The 13,405-nt window shown below is 38.3% G+C and overlaps 1 protein-coding gene and 1 long non-coding RNA gene across 11 annotated transcripts in view; one reads left to right on the forward strand and one right to left on the reverse strand.

The window, feature by feature from the left end:
* The window catches only part of CDH13 (cadherin 13), a 497,598-nt gene that overhangs the window by 474,073 nt on the left and 10,120 nt on the right, over positions 1 to 13,405 (forward strand). For 3 of the 6 annotated variants that reach the window (XM_064160007.1, XM_064160011.1, XM_064160013.1), the window contains 3 exons: positions 2,607 to 2,840; positions 4,110 to 4,325; positions 11,042 to 11,149. In XM_064160007.1, the coding sequence (XP_064016077.1) occupies positions 2,607 to 2,840; positions 4,110 to 4,325; positions 11,042 to 11,148 (557 nt within the window). In that variant the 3' untranslated portion in view covers position 11,149. Of the gene's footprint in view, positions 1 to 2,606; positions 2,841 to 4,109; positions 4,326 to 4,939; positions 5,458 to 9,100; positions 9,215 to 11,041; positions 11,150 to 13,405 lie in introns of those variants that run through there. The other 3 variants (XM_064160008.1, XM_064160010.1, XM_064160009.1) reach the window with 3 other exon arrangements.
* The window catches only part of LOC135184350 (uncharacterized), a 106,246-nt gene that overhangs the window by 10,077 nt on the left and 82,764 nt on the right, over positions 1 to 13,405 (reverse strand). For 2 of the 5 annotated variants that reach the window (XR_010305989.1, XR_010305988.1), the window contains exons 10-12: positions 11,872 to 12,019; positions 7,627 to 7,741; positions 6,336 to 6,499 (exon numbers count right to left, since the gene is read on the reverse strand). This is a non-coding gene — a long non-coding RNA (uncharacterized LOC135184350). Of the gene's footprint in view, positions 1 to 4,608; positions 6,500 to 7,626; positions 7,814 to 11,871; positions 12,020 to 13,405 lie in introns of those variants that run through there. The other 3 variants (XR_010305990.1, XR_010305986.1, XR_010305987.1) reach the window with 2 other exon arrangements.

The raw sequence follows: 13,405 nt of genomic DNA on the forward strand, positions 1-13,405 counted from the left end.
TGCATTTTTGGTCTCGGCAGAGACTATTTATAAAGGTTTTTAGTCTTATCCCAGGTTATTAAATGCATGGTTCAATGCCACCGAGCTTTGACCTTCTTTCAGTATGGAACCAGCCAGCCATCAGTCTCTGTTTTAGTAGCTTTCACACACGTGAGTAATGCTCTTTCATCCATGTGTTTGTCATAGCACGTTCATAGCTGTGCCCTTCTGGGAGGGGAGTCTTAGCAGGAATTTGAAATTAGCCATGCCCCAAATGTCTCTAAAGGTTTAAACTGTTGAACAGCAGGAGGAATGGTCAGTTCAGTGACAAAAATGGGAGCAGAGCTTTTTGAAAAGCTGACTCGACGGCTGTTGGACATGGCCCTCTATGCTTTGGTTTGCACATTAATATTGCTTTCAGCTGCAAGGTTTTACAACACAAATGATGAGAAGTCTTCTTTTAGAATTAAAATATGCTATAGAAATCATTAATTTCAAAACCAAAGCTGTTTGGAGATCATGGGAATTCTGAATTATTCCAAGCACATAATGCTGTCAAATTTATGAAAGTCACATATTCCCAATGGACATGTTGTGACCATTTTGTCCTTGATTCATTGTGTTGGTGTTTTTATGACACACATGTTAACAAGCTTCAGTTTATGACCTTGACATTTGCTTGTTTTTCTTTTGGAGATATCCATAAATCACTAGAAGATTTTGTTTAAATCATTATAAGTAAGCCAACCAGAGAATAAGTCATTGAAATGGACAGAAGCAATTTCCTTTTTGTCTATATGTCAGTAATAGTTGTCTGGCCCATAAGCCATACAAAGAGAGTCAAGCAGTTGCATGGCAGGGAAAATGCAGCCATATCTGCGTTTGACAAAGTAACACCACATTCATAATGCTGTTGGCTTCTTAATTTCAAAAGGCAGATTTTAATATTACCGACTTCAGAGAAAGATAAGGGCAGTGCATAAGACATTATCAGTCCAGTGTGGAAATAATGCATTCAAAATTAAAGACAGCAGTTTAATTAAGTGTATGAAAGGTTGGCTTTTATGATCATATTTCAAATACTCAAATGTCTTTTCATCCATTCTGCAGTATGACTTTACTTAATAATATATCAAGAACAAAAAATGTATTGGAGTCTTTCTGCAAATTCAATTAGTCCAATAAAAAGTGGAAAATAATTTCTTTTTCATTAAAAAGACCTCAACCCTAGCCCTTCTGATGACAAAGTGCAAGATGAGGAGAGGAGGAAAGCTAAAGAACTGTGAAAATTCTGCCTTTGTTATGCATTTATGTGCGCATGAAACAGATGAAGTGTCATTTGTTATTGAAAGGACTAATTGCATTCTGCTGCAGTTAGTAGTTTATCAGATCCAGACCACAGGGTATTTACTTCTCCCTTAGGATGCACTCACAGTGCAGCAATAATTCCATACTTTATTGGGCTGCTATAGGCAGGGTAATTATGCTAAAATGTACCTCTTTCTGTGCTGAACTTAAAACTACCATGACATGCTGCACTAGTGCTTTACAGGTTAAGTGCAACCTCTTGAATCCTTTCTAACTGGTTTATAGCCAAGGGAAGTGCAGACATCGTAGATCTTGTGTACTAAACCAGAAAAAATGAGTAACACAAGCAGCCTAGAAGTGCAGCATTCCTAATGGGAAGTTCCTAGGTCTGGTAAACAGTGAGGTAATGTGCATCTGGAAAGTTTTGTGAGCAGTTAAAATGGGATGTCAAAGGGATCTGTGAGAAGTTATTGAGCATTAGACTGAAAGCAGTAGGTTATTGGCTCAACAATGTCACACATCTGTAGTGACTGAAAGTTATTAGCACTTGTCAGTTCCTCTCTGACCTCTGTGAAATGAGGTGCTGGTCTTGGTCTGGCTCCCCGTGGGCAGACATCTCTGATACAGACACTTCCAGTGCCATGGCTGGTCTGTCAGTCACAGCCTTGGCAAGAAGGCTCGTAGCAGTACCATGGTGAGCAAACAACGTTCTCACCTCTGAAACTGGTTCTTTCAGGTCAACGCAGGATAGAAAATAACCTGAAACTTCACTGCTAACACAGGCTGGTTCTGAGCAAATGAAAGATCTCATTTTTCAGAGTTGCATGTTGATAGATTTCACTTCTGTTGAGATAACTAAATGTGGTCCTAAGGGCTGGTCCTGCTCTGTTTATGGGCACCCACTACATTAATTGATTCTTTTCTGCTGTTGTTCTGTCTCTTCCTTGTTCTTAGTTTTGATTGTTTTAATAACGTGCTGTCTATCTGGGAGATAGTTCCTACTATATTACTCTCAGAAAGTGTTTATGAGGATTCTTTTCCAGATATCTATTCATGTCATAATCTCATTGTAACTTCAAAATATTCCTCTCCCAGAGGTTGCCTTAGAATAATTATTCATACTGTAGGGAATCAGGACGCATTCTGAAAAATACAGCAACAAATTTACAATAGCAACTCATCAGCTTTTTCAAGTCATACTTTTCATATAACAAAGGTAAGAACTGGAAAAATAATTTCCCTTTGCAAGCACAGATACAAATGAGAGCAAGTGTTATGGAAGTATGATTTGATAAACATATGTTTGTGTTTTCATGTAGGCAACCCTCCTGCCACAGGTACGGGAACTTTACACATCACCTTGGAAGATGTCAATGACAATGTCCCATCCCTTTATCCCACACTGGCGAAAGTCTGTGATGATGCAAAAGATCTCAGGGTAGTGATACTAGGAGCATCAGACAAAGACCTCCATCCCAACACAGACCCATTCAAATTTGAACTGAGTAAGCAATCTGGTCCAGAAAAACTGTGGAGAATCACCAAGCTTAACAGTAAGTCTACTTGGGTTTTCCTTAGGTATTTAGTCCTTTCACCTCTGTGTTCTAGTATGCTCACCCTGAGGCTGCCAGCTGGGTCAATTCAAGAGATGTTGTACACAAAGCTCTTGTAGGTCGGACCCACTGCTGCTGCGTTGCATTCTGCTGGTTTCGCTCACATCAGCTGCCTGGTGGGACTTACTAATAGTCTGGCTTTTCTCTGAAATCTCAACTTTTTCCTTCTTCTCACTATGTTTACCAAATATTTCTCCTTTAGCATTGCATTAAAGGGCTAAGAGTGACTTAAGATTTTGTAAGGATTGACATATTTCACAGCATGGAATTTGTTTGCGTGAGGTACACAAGGCTTTCTGTAGGCCAGCATGAAACTTCTGCATGGGCTTTAGCAATGTACTTGAAAAACTTCCTGACTTTAAGTGTTTGAAGTCTTCACAAGTACCTAAATGCACTGGGCCCAGGCACTATTGGTAAGAGGATCAAAGCACATGCTACACAACTGTAGAAGATATGGCAAAAAGTTCTACATTTCTTTATAGCAGATTATTTCAGTTTGTTTTCTGGCATGCATTGTTTATCTCTGGCAATCAAATCTTTTAGCAGTTCATTTCATGTTTGTCTTAGAACACAGCTAAAGATGGGTGTGACATCTGTACTTGCCTGCAGGACAAAGCAAAGGAGAAATTTTCTTTGCTATTCTCCAAACACCAAACCACGACTCTGTTAACCCCCCTAAAAGTACCAGCACACTCGCCACAGTACCGGTATCAGCTGTGACCCACTCAAGTGGAGCAGAGCTGTGGATTTGATGGAGCTTTACTTCCCTTCTCAGTTGGGGAATCAGTTAAGCAGCTTGGCCTGTACTTCCTTGCAAGAAGGATTTTTCCTTTGGCAGACAGATATATTCTTCCCTAGAGCGGTAATGGCACACCTCAGCATTTCATTAGTATATTAGTTTCCACAGGAAAATTCTGCCAATAATTTGTAGACTACATAATGTATTTAAAGAAGGGGAGCTCCTACAAGTCTGTCTTTTGTGAGGTTTGCAAGGTTTGTAGTAAGTTTGCAAGTAACTCTTGGCCCACGAAAGAATTTTTTGTACTGTCTATTTTTACCACTAATTCAATTCTTTAATCTTTTCCTTAGAGTGTTCTCATTTTCTTCCTAAATTCCATTAGCAATTGTGGCATGTCTGACACTGTATTCAGATTCCTCTTCCCTTCCAAACAACCACTAATTGGCTAATTGTCACCTTCTCCTTTGTAGATACTCATGCCCAGGTCATCCTGCTTCAAAACCTGAAAAAAGCCAATTACAACATCCCCATCTCAGTGACAGATTCTGGGAAACCACCTCTGACTAACATCACAGAACTGAAATTACAAGTGTGTTCCTGCAAGAAATCCAAAATGGACTGCAGTGCAAGTGATGCCCTTCATATCAGCATGACCCTCATCCTTCTTTCACTCTTCAGTTTATTTTGTAAGTAATGAAGCATTATTTAACTGCTCAATGTTCTTTGCACAAGAAGGCCTATGGAGAGAGAAGTTAAATTCATACATTGAAACCATAATGCTATAAGTTTGGTGCTTTTTCCTGAGGAAGTAGCTGTAAGAAAGAGGGAGGGGAGGGGGTTTCATAGTCAAAAAATAGCAACGAATGTCTGGTTGTCAAATTAAGGCACAGAAGCAATAATTTAAAGAAGAATTAAAGAGAATTAGAACTAGCATATGATAAACTAAGAAGTACCAGCTGTAGTAGCAGATTTGTGAGACGCTTTCTTTCATCTCCCTGCACTTGAATTCAATTCAAAAACAGAAACAGGAGATTAAAGGTGTTCTTGTAACAATAGCTGTTCTGGGTCACCATGAAAATGAGAACTGCCTGCTTCAGTCTATTCCTCTGCATAAAGTGTGCAAGCAACTGGAACATGAGGAACTCATTCGAGATTCAGGGCTTGGAGCCACCCCAAATTGATAACCAAATTGCAAATCTGAGTTGGAGGGCAGAGAGAACTGATACATAAAGGAAGCTTCTGCTGCTTCTGAGAAAGCTCTCTAAAAGAGACTTAGAAAATTCCTAATTTGAATTGCAAGGAATGAACAAACAAATCCCAGAATGACTGAAGAGAAGGACTTCAAAGGCATGAAATCCCAACAGCTAACCTACATGTGTCTCTGGCTTGTCCTGTGGCAGCTTCCAGTAAGTTTTTTAATACAATAGTGTTTTGAGTTCTTTATCGCTTCAAACAGGAATAGCTGTATCCTATAGCTATAATAATAAATCTGCTATTCAAGGATTATTATCATCATCTTATGTTAGCAAAATACATTGTATGGTGAATTAATACCTGAGCCATGGTAAAAGGCCTTATATTCTGGATGGGATAAAATCTACCGTGAAGCGCAGAGAGAGAGGCTAAGGCAGAGATAGCTTATACATCTGAAGCCTACTGTATGCTTGATTACACATCTTATCAGGTTTTTTCTTCTAGTATATCACTTTTATCCCAAAAGGTTAGCATCAAGGTCGTAGTGAGAAAATTAGAACTACCTAATGTTTGTGATGCTCTTTGAAGATTAAAGGGACTATATAAATGCTAAGTGCAAATTCACATTCTTTGTTCCAATCATTGACATCTGAAGTACCTCCACCGGCTTTGGTTCAGTTGTTCTGGGTTTAGCCTGCTGGAACCAAACACCGAGTTGAGCTGGTAGAAGTAATATGTTACAGATATTTGTCAGAATGTGACACTATCGCACCAGTGATATAAATATGCAGCATTGTTGATTCAGCTGTATCCTTGTTATCACTTCATAAATGCTGCTGGTACTATACTAGGCATGACTTTCACCACTGGAATTACTTCCTTATCTGATGCAATTTGCACTTGAACTTTATTTACTTCAGTGCATCTGCCCATAATACAGTGAAGTAGAAAAAAAACTATTTTCCTTTTCAACTAATCATCTTGCCTTTTTCTAGCCCCAAAGTCTGATCATTTTCCTTATATTCAATTATAAAAAGAAAGCAGCTCTAGGTATTGAAAAGCTCCTCTTGAGTTTCTCTTCTTGACCGAAGATCTTTCTCATCTCAACTGTGGGCAGAATATAGGCCCCTGGTGCTCTGAATGACAGAGGGATTCCCTCTCCTACTGTAAAAGAATAAATAGGACTGAATAGTCTTTAGACTGTGAGAAAATGCAGATGTGCCTGGAGCCTTTCTGCAGCCTTACCTTCCTTCAGATTACTGTAAGAAGTATAGAGTTGTCACTTTAAACAAAGAAGAGTGAGATTACACATTTAATCTGCTAGCAGTATGATGTTCTGCTCTGTTGTCTGAGCAATAAAACCAAAACAAAGAGGAAAAAGTGGATGAAGGGGAAGGAGAACTACCCCCTTGGGCAGCAGCTGTTTTACACACAGTCATGAGAGCTTAAATTCCACAAAGAGACTTCAGCAAAGACAGATCTAATCCTTAACGCAAGGGTACCTTTTTTTGTCTGGAATTTGCTGCTGTTCGTTTGTGTGGTTTGGATTCACCCAGCCACACGGAGAGAGGCAGATATTCCACGTCTGGTAGAGTTACCCAATCACGCGTATGCAAAGGCAGCAAGCATAACAACATCTGCAACCATATTCCTCAGGTGTAAACGACTACATGGAGACATAAAAGAGTGAGGCAGGAGAGCCAGTTAAAATAATGTGGTTCTGTATTTGAACTTCTCTAAAATGTGCTGGTATCACTGCATTCCCAGTTAATTTTCACACATAGGTTTTTTTATAACTGTGATTAGTTCCATTGCAATGTTTTGTATAGTCCAAATATTTATCAGAGTAATCAAAGATTACGATGCCATAAAAACAAAGAGAACTTTAGTGCATATCGAACAGATGAAACATCCCATTCCTAGTGGCAAGTTATGGGTTTAATTTTTGCAAAAGCCCTTACGTGGCTCACTTCCCTCCCAATGTTTATGTTTTACGAGGCTCTTGTTCCTAGGAGGTAAATCCTTCAGTCAAATGAACTTTGTTATTCATGCCAAAGTATTTCTTTTTGTATCTGACATCTGGTGTGAGGAGAGGCAGGCCTGTGAAAGAGCTGCTCCTGGTAAAAGTGCCCTGCACGAATTCTCCCCATACAAACGTCTTGGTATTATCATTTAAATGGTGCAATTCTTATCTATACTTAGAATTTGTGCCGCCTTTGTAAATCATGGCAGAAGTCATATGTGGTAGATTTCTGAAGTATCTGAGCACGGAACTGAAGGGCCTGATTAAAACTGTAATGCATGCAAAGAGCAGCAGTTCCACCTATTCTGCAGCTGCCCTACTGTGCTCAATATACTGAAGGATAATGGGATACAGACTGCTGCATTTGCCCAGAAGCCCTAGGAAAGATGGATATACTTGGAACTGGAAAAAAATTAGTTCATGTCAGCCAGAAATAGAAATTATTAAATGCCAACCTGTATGTGCAAATTTCTGGGATTCTGCAACAACACAGTAAGGTGGTTGGTGAAATTAAAAGATGGTGAAACAAACACTGACTTAAAAAAAAAAAAAAGGACCATATTTGGTACTTAACTATTACCACTGGGAACCATAGAATCATAGAATGGTTTGGGTTGAAAGGGACCTCCAAAGGACAGATAGAGCAGGAAGAAAATGTGCCCTTATTGCAACCTACAAATGTGTAGCTGATACTAAAAGGGAGAAACAATTCCTGAAAGGGAGAATAGCAACCCTCAAAATTTTTGCATAAGTATCATAAACATACTTACAGTGATCTGTTGTGAAATCCAACAAACATTTACCAGCAGTGTCTTCTCAAGATTCATTGAGGTCAGTAAAGCTGCCTGTCCTTGTCCACTGGCAAAGGTATGGCAGGGTAAGCTTCTGTAAGATGGAACAAGCCAAGCCAAAACCATACATCAGACACCTTTTAGGAATGAAGTTGCATACAGGTGACTGTGAAAAAGGTAAGGAAAAAACAAATATGCATATATTGTCATAATGAACTCATCAACAAAAACTGCCCTAGGCCCTGTGGGAGACTGAGAAAGGATTCCTCTATTTGGAAAAAACAGGGTTTAAATCCATTACAAATCATTATTATTATTATTTAAAGCAGTATTTGGATTCTGGGCTTTACATTTGACAATAATTATTTAACTTAATTGTGTAATTACAGAATGATAATTGCATTTCATATTGCCTTTTATACGCAACATAAAGGACCAAGTCAGATTCAAATAAGCAGAATGAAAGGACTAAAAGAAGAACCAAAGCCACAAGAGTCATGTCCTGAATAAGCAGAATTCAGTGAGATTCTATTTTTACCTCAGTCATACTAGCAATAATATTTTAGTTCTATTTCTGTATTATGAAAGGGCTGGACTTGAAATAACTGATGTTAAGAGAAAAAAAAATAAAAGCAAACTGATATTTTAGGTGACTGACAAACATTGATAAGAAAATTATTTTGTTAACCTGGCCAGTGTCAATTGTAAGTTGACTTGAGCCTAAATAAGTATTCCATTATTAGGACCAAAACTAAGGTGAGAGTGAAAGACTGGGGGGGGGGGGGTTGGAATACTGCTATGAAGAATTTAAATAAGCTGGAGGTCTCTACATTGAAATTAATTTCTCATACTGAGGGTGAAAAGCCTCAGGTGTGTTGAAAAACAGAAGCTGGCACAGATGTTTGCTCTGTGATTGCAAAGAAGTCTCAGAGATACCCCTGAGTTTAGCTTCCTGTTAATTTCCTGGTTTAATGCCTGCTGTTCCCCATGGTAATGCTTTTCTGATTTGACAAATGCAGCTGTAGGGTCAATAGACAAAATAACTCTTTTTTTCCTCCCTCCCTTGAAAATTACTCATGTGGTATTGCACCATTACAAAAATTCAAAGTATATTGAAGTGGTAGAACTGATTTGCCTGACCACTGACAGCCAGAGTTAAAGTACAGTGTTATCTTTTACCCAGCTCATTTTTCACAGCAACAGAAGCGTCTGCATCTCTTGCATGTCCTATGTTATTTGTGCAGGAGCATCAAATGTCTGAAGACTGAAGTAATATGTTCTTGAATTGCATAAGACTAAGACAAATTATGGCAGCTTTCAAATGGGAAAGCCCTTTAAGGTCACTGTTCTTTCCATTACAAGTGAAGTTTTGTTACCTGCAGCTTCATGGTTTGCAGCCTTTACTGTGAATTACTTGCTTTGGTTTCAGACAATCAGTGCATTTTTATTTCAGGGCTCATCTACAGTTTAGTTTTTACAGAAGGAGTTTTGATTCTTCTCAAGGAAATAAAAGTTTGTCCCTGATCCACATAGTTTTAAAGAGGAAGCTTGAGAGGACCCATTCCAAGTACATAAATTTGCTAAAAACAATACTCTCTTCTTCATCTGGGATTTTTACTCTTTTAGGTTGTCTTAGCATATGTTAACCTTCTACAGCAATTTTCTCCTTTTCAGAGCAGAGGCATTTAATTAAAATATAATCAGTTTCATTAGCAAGACTAGGAAAGTTTGCAAGATAAAATTTCCAATTTCTGAAAGGTGAAATATCCCAACCTTGGCTAGAATTTCAAAAAGTACCCAAACGGGGAGAGATTTTTTTGTGAGAGGCGATTTGGGGAGGTGGGTTTGCACTACTCAAATTTAACTTATGGTCTTACCTTAGAGAAAGCACCACGTGAGTCCTTAAAGTGGCAGCTCATTAATGCTACCCAGTAATTGGAAATGACTGATGTTTAGTGAGTTGCACTTCTTTAAGTAACAGCAGAAATACCCACTATTATTTTAATGCTTATTATCTCAGTTACAGATGGCTTGGTTCATATTAATGTTATTATTGCTGCTAAAGCATCAGTGAGCATAGAAGCTTTCTCAGATTTGCCTCTATGAGAGATGCCATTTATTTCCTTAAAGGTTTTGGTTGATTAGGGTCTAGGAACAAAAATATGGTTTGGAGGTTAAGAGATTGCATTCAGATTGAGACAGCTTTGTTTTGAGTCTCTTAACACAGACCTCTGGGTCCAGTCTTCCAGTTTCTCTGCAGATGAACTGAGTCCTATAGTCCATTGTGCAGATGGCTTTGGGAGCACACCTAAAGTTAATGGGGCTTGAAATGGCACAGAAGTCCATGTGTATGTACATAATTGGAGACAGGATGTTTATATACCTAGTCATATAGACATGACAAATAGAAATACCCTCAAATTGTACATCAGCATATTTGAAGTGTACTTAATGACATTACATTTTACTGAGTCAATTAAGTGGGAAATGACATTTTATGCACATTTTAAACCATCCAAACATGTTCCAGAAGTGTAGACATGAAAAAATACGACCATTTAGAAGACAGGTTTGGAATGCAGAAGAGAAAAATGTTACTAGCAGATACAGCTCCTTCCCTAAGAGCTGTAATATTGTTCCTGATGGTCATTCTGTAGACATGAAATGAACAGTTAAAGAGATTGGTTTGATAGACCATTCAGTGTTGTGAATTCAAATGAACATTTTATGCTTTCATTTTCTCAGCAGTAACTGTTGATATATAATACTTTCTATTTCTTTTCTGAACAACCTCTTAAAGCCACATAAATATATAATTTTGAGAGTTATCATCTGAATTGTACTGGAGTGGGCTGTGACTAAAAACTAGGACTGAAAAAATTACCAGCTCAAATATTTTTTTTCCTGCCATTAATGGCCATTGTACAGCATGGGCTTTTTGTTTCTTTCAACTCTCCCTGTCCTCAGATATTTCCCTACTCTGTAACATCCAAAGGCCTCAGAATGTGCTCTCCATGCAGATAGTTTGCTCTTCAGTTGTAAATGTGAAATGGTGTTTTCAAGATGAATAGAGGAGATTTGCTGTGCCTAGTTAGGTGATGTTGACTTCACTTCTGTACTAGACAGCTGGTTCTTACACAGCCCTTTAGAATGCAGCTGATGTTTGGAACATTCGAGACAACATCTTAAACTTTACTTTACACGCACACTTGATGTGTCTGTGGCACTGGGCATTGCTTTGAGCTGTCATACTTACCAGTTCTGCTTCACAAATTTATGCTGACATTAACATAACCAAACCTGGCAATTTCCTAATTGTTTTATTTCCCTTTTCCAAGGCTTTCAAGCATGCACCTTTCCTCTCATCTTTATTCTTAATAATTTCTTTTTCTAGATGATTCTTTTAGTATGCCAAGCTGGGATTGGTATATGCCTACAGATCCAAATGTGCCTGGACTACTTATATTCATGTTCTGCTTATTAAAAACTGATTGTAAATGAAGCTGCACTGCTGTGAAAGATGAGACCTGACTGCTTAAGCAGTTAGACAGTACTTAGAAGCTTGGTCTGCTGCTACATTTGATGAATTCATTTTCAACACAAATATGAAAAATCGGGACATTTGTTCAATGATACTATTTCAAATCTGTACATATTTATTCCACTTGCTAAATAGTTTCAACTGTTCTGCTAAGTTTATCAGATTAGAGCTTCAGAGCAGGTAGGACGCTCTGAATTTGTTTTGTTTTCAAAGAACTGAAAAAGAAAAGTATTTATAGCCTATTGATCAAATGAAGATGATGCTGCTTTGCAAAAGTACCCAGCTAAAATTCACATCAATTTAAAAACTAACAATAAGCTAGGATATTCTAGCTGTTTTACCCTAGGAACCACCCCCAGCAAGATCTTTCACAGTGCTAGTGAACAGGGATTTCATTAGGAGGGGCTTTATTAGATAAATACAGCTCTGCACTGGACTAGATGCTACACAGTTCAGAATTCCTAAGCCAACAGGAACTGTCTGAGCACTTAATCAGGAGAGCCCATTACACAGTGAGTGTGGGTGGATTACTGACAAGACAGACATGAAGCAAAAAACAAAGATTCAACAAATGGACAGACTCTTGTCAGAAGTCAGAAAAATAAGAGCAGTTTGGTGTATATCAGCATTCTTTCAGACCTGCCAGTTAAATAAGCTATCCATGTGAGAAGTATTGGAAATACCTGCTGATGTCAACCAGTTCCCCTTCCACAATGACTTCAGCCAGAGAAACTCATGCCCCTGTGCAAGCTGATTAGTTTGGATTGGCATCTTCCTCTGCTGTCTCACCAGTTGTGGCCGAATGCAGAGCACATGCTGGCATTTCAGCCCCTGAAGTTAAATATTGACATTGGTATATGAGAGGAGAAGCATGAGACACTCATTTCACAAAGCCAGAGATAATGCATACTGTGGTTTTCCTATCATTAAGAACTTTGAACTCATTTCCTTGCATAAATGAGAAGCAAATTATATATGATGCGAGAAACTGAAGATGTTCAGAATAAACTCATTTACTTCTCTCATAAACTTTTCTACAATATATTTACATTCAGTGCAGTCACTACTTTGCTCCAGTTACAGGTATACCTTCTGCTATTCCTGATATTAAACCAGAACTTCTTAAATCCAGAAAGAGACACACAGTAGCTGTGAGGGGATAACTGTTTCAAGTCTTTAAAAGGCAGTAGGATTTGGGATAAAAAAAAATGCTATTTGTGGAGAAGACAATACCAGAGTGGTCAAAAACCAGCGATCACAAGATTTTAACATTGCGGCAAAGCCTCAGCAGAGCTTTGGACCACTGAAGAAGCCGTTGGAGACCTTTTCTATTAAAAGATTATTTCACACACAAGTGCAAAATACTACAATTTATAGGCACATGGTGCAAACACAGACACTTTCAGTATTGCAAACAGCCTGTGATAAATCAACCAGTGATGGAGATGAAAACCATTTTTGTTTCCCTAAGTTCTACGTGAAGGTTAAACTAATAACCGTGTATCTAATTAATGTCCTTTTGTAAATGATAAATCCAGGAAGTAAGTACCTGGCTGTTGATTAGCTGCCTAATCAGAAACATGGTTCTGATCCCTTCTGCCATTTTCACATTGCCTCTTTAACGTTACTGAGGTTTTGATAAAGTCCATGATGTAATGTAGGCTTTCAATTATGCAAAGATTAATGTAATAATTCTGATGAGAGAGTAATTGAAAGAAATCTAAAAGAAATGGAGCATGCATGAGTTGAACTTCAAACTCCAGCTGTGTGAACTCTCTTCTCTATGTTAAATGATAGTTGGAGGATGACTGCATCTTGGGTAAAGTTCATTCCTGCACAAAGGGTCAGCACAAAACCTAGATGCCTTTAATTTTTATGAGTTTTTGACTGCAATGTAGGAGGCATAGTCTATGTAACAAGAAGTTAGCTTGGTCTCATAAGTAATACATCTTTCTAAAGTCTTCCATTACTCAAACCAGATGATTTTTTTGTTAAAACAAGTAGAGAATTGGGTCACTAATACATAAATATGTTCAGAGAAAGCTAAGGCAGCAACAGAGAAGGATATGTGTCTGGGAAGTGCCAAGGCATCTTCTGAGATCAGAAGAAGTTATTTTGCAAATAAGATTGTTTATTGGCTGATTAGAAGGGTTCTGCTAGAATGCGAGTTCTTGGCAACTTGAAGCATAGTGACTGGGGTCACATGCTACCAGCTGC

The sequence above is a fragment of the Pogoniulus pusillus genome, chromosome 20 (assembly GCF_015220805.1).
Source record: "Pogoniulus pusillus isolate bPogPus1 chromosome 20, bPogPus1.pri, whole genome shotgun sequence".
NCBI lineage: Eukaryota > Metazoa > Chordata > Aves > Piciformes > Lybiidae > Pogoniulus > Pogoniulus pusillus.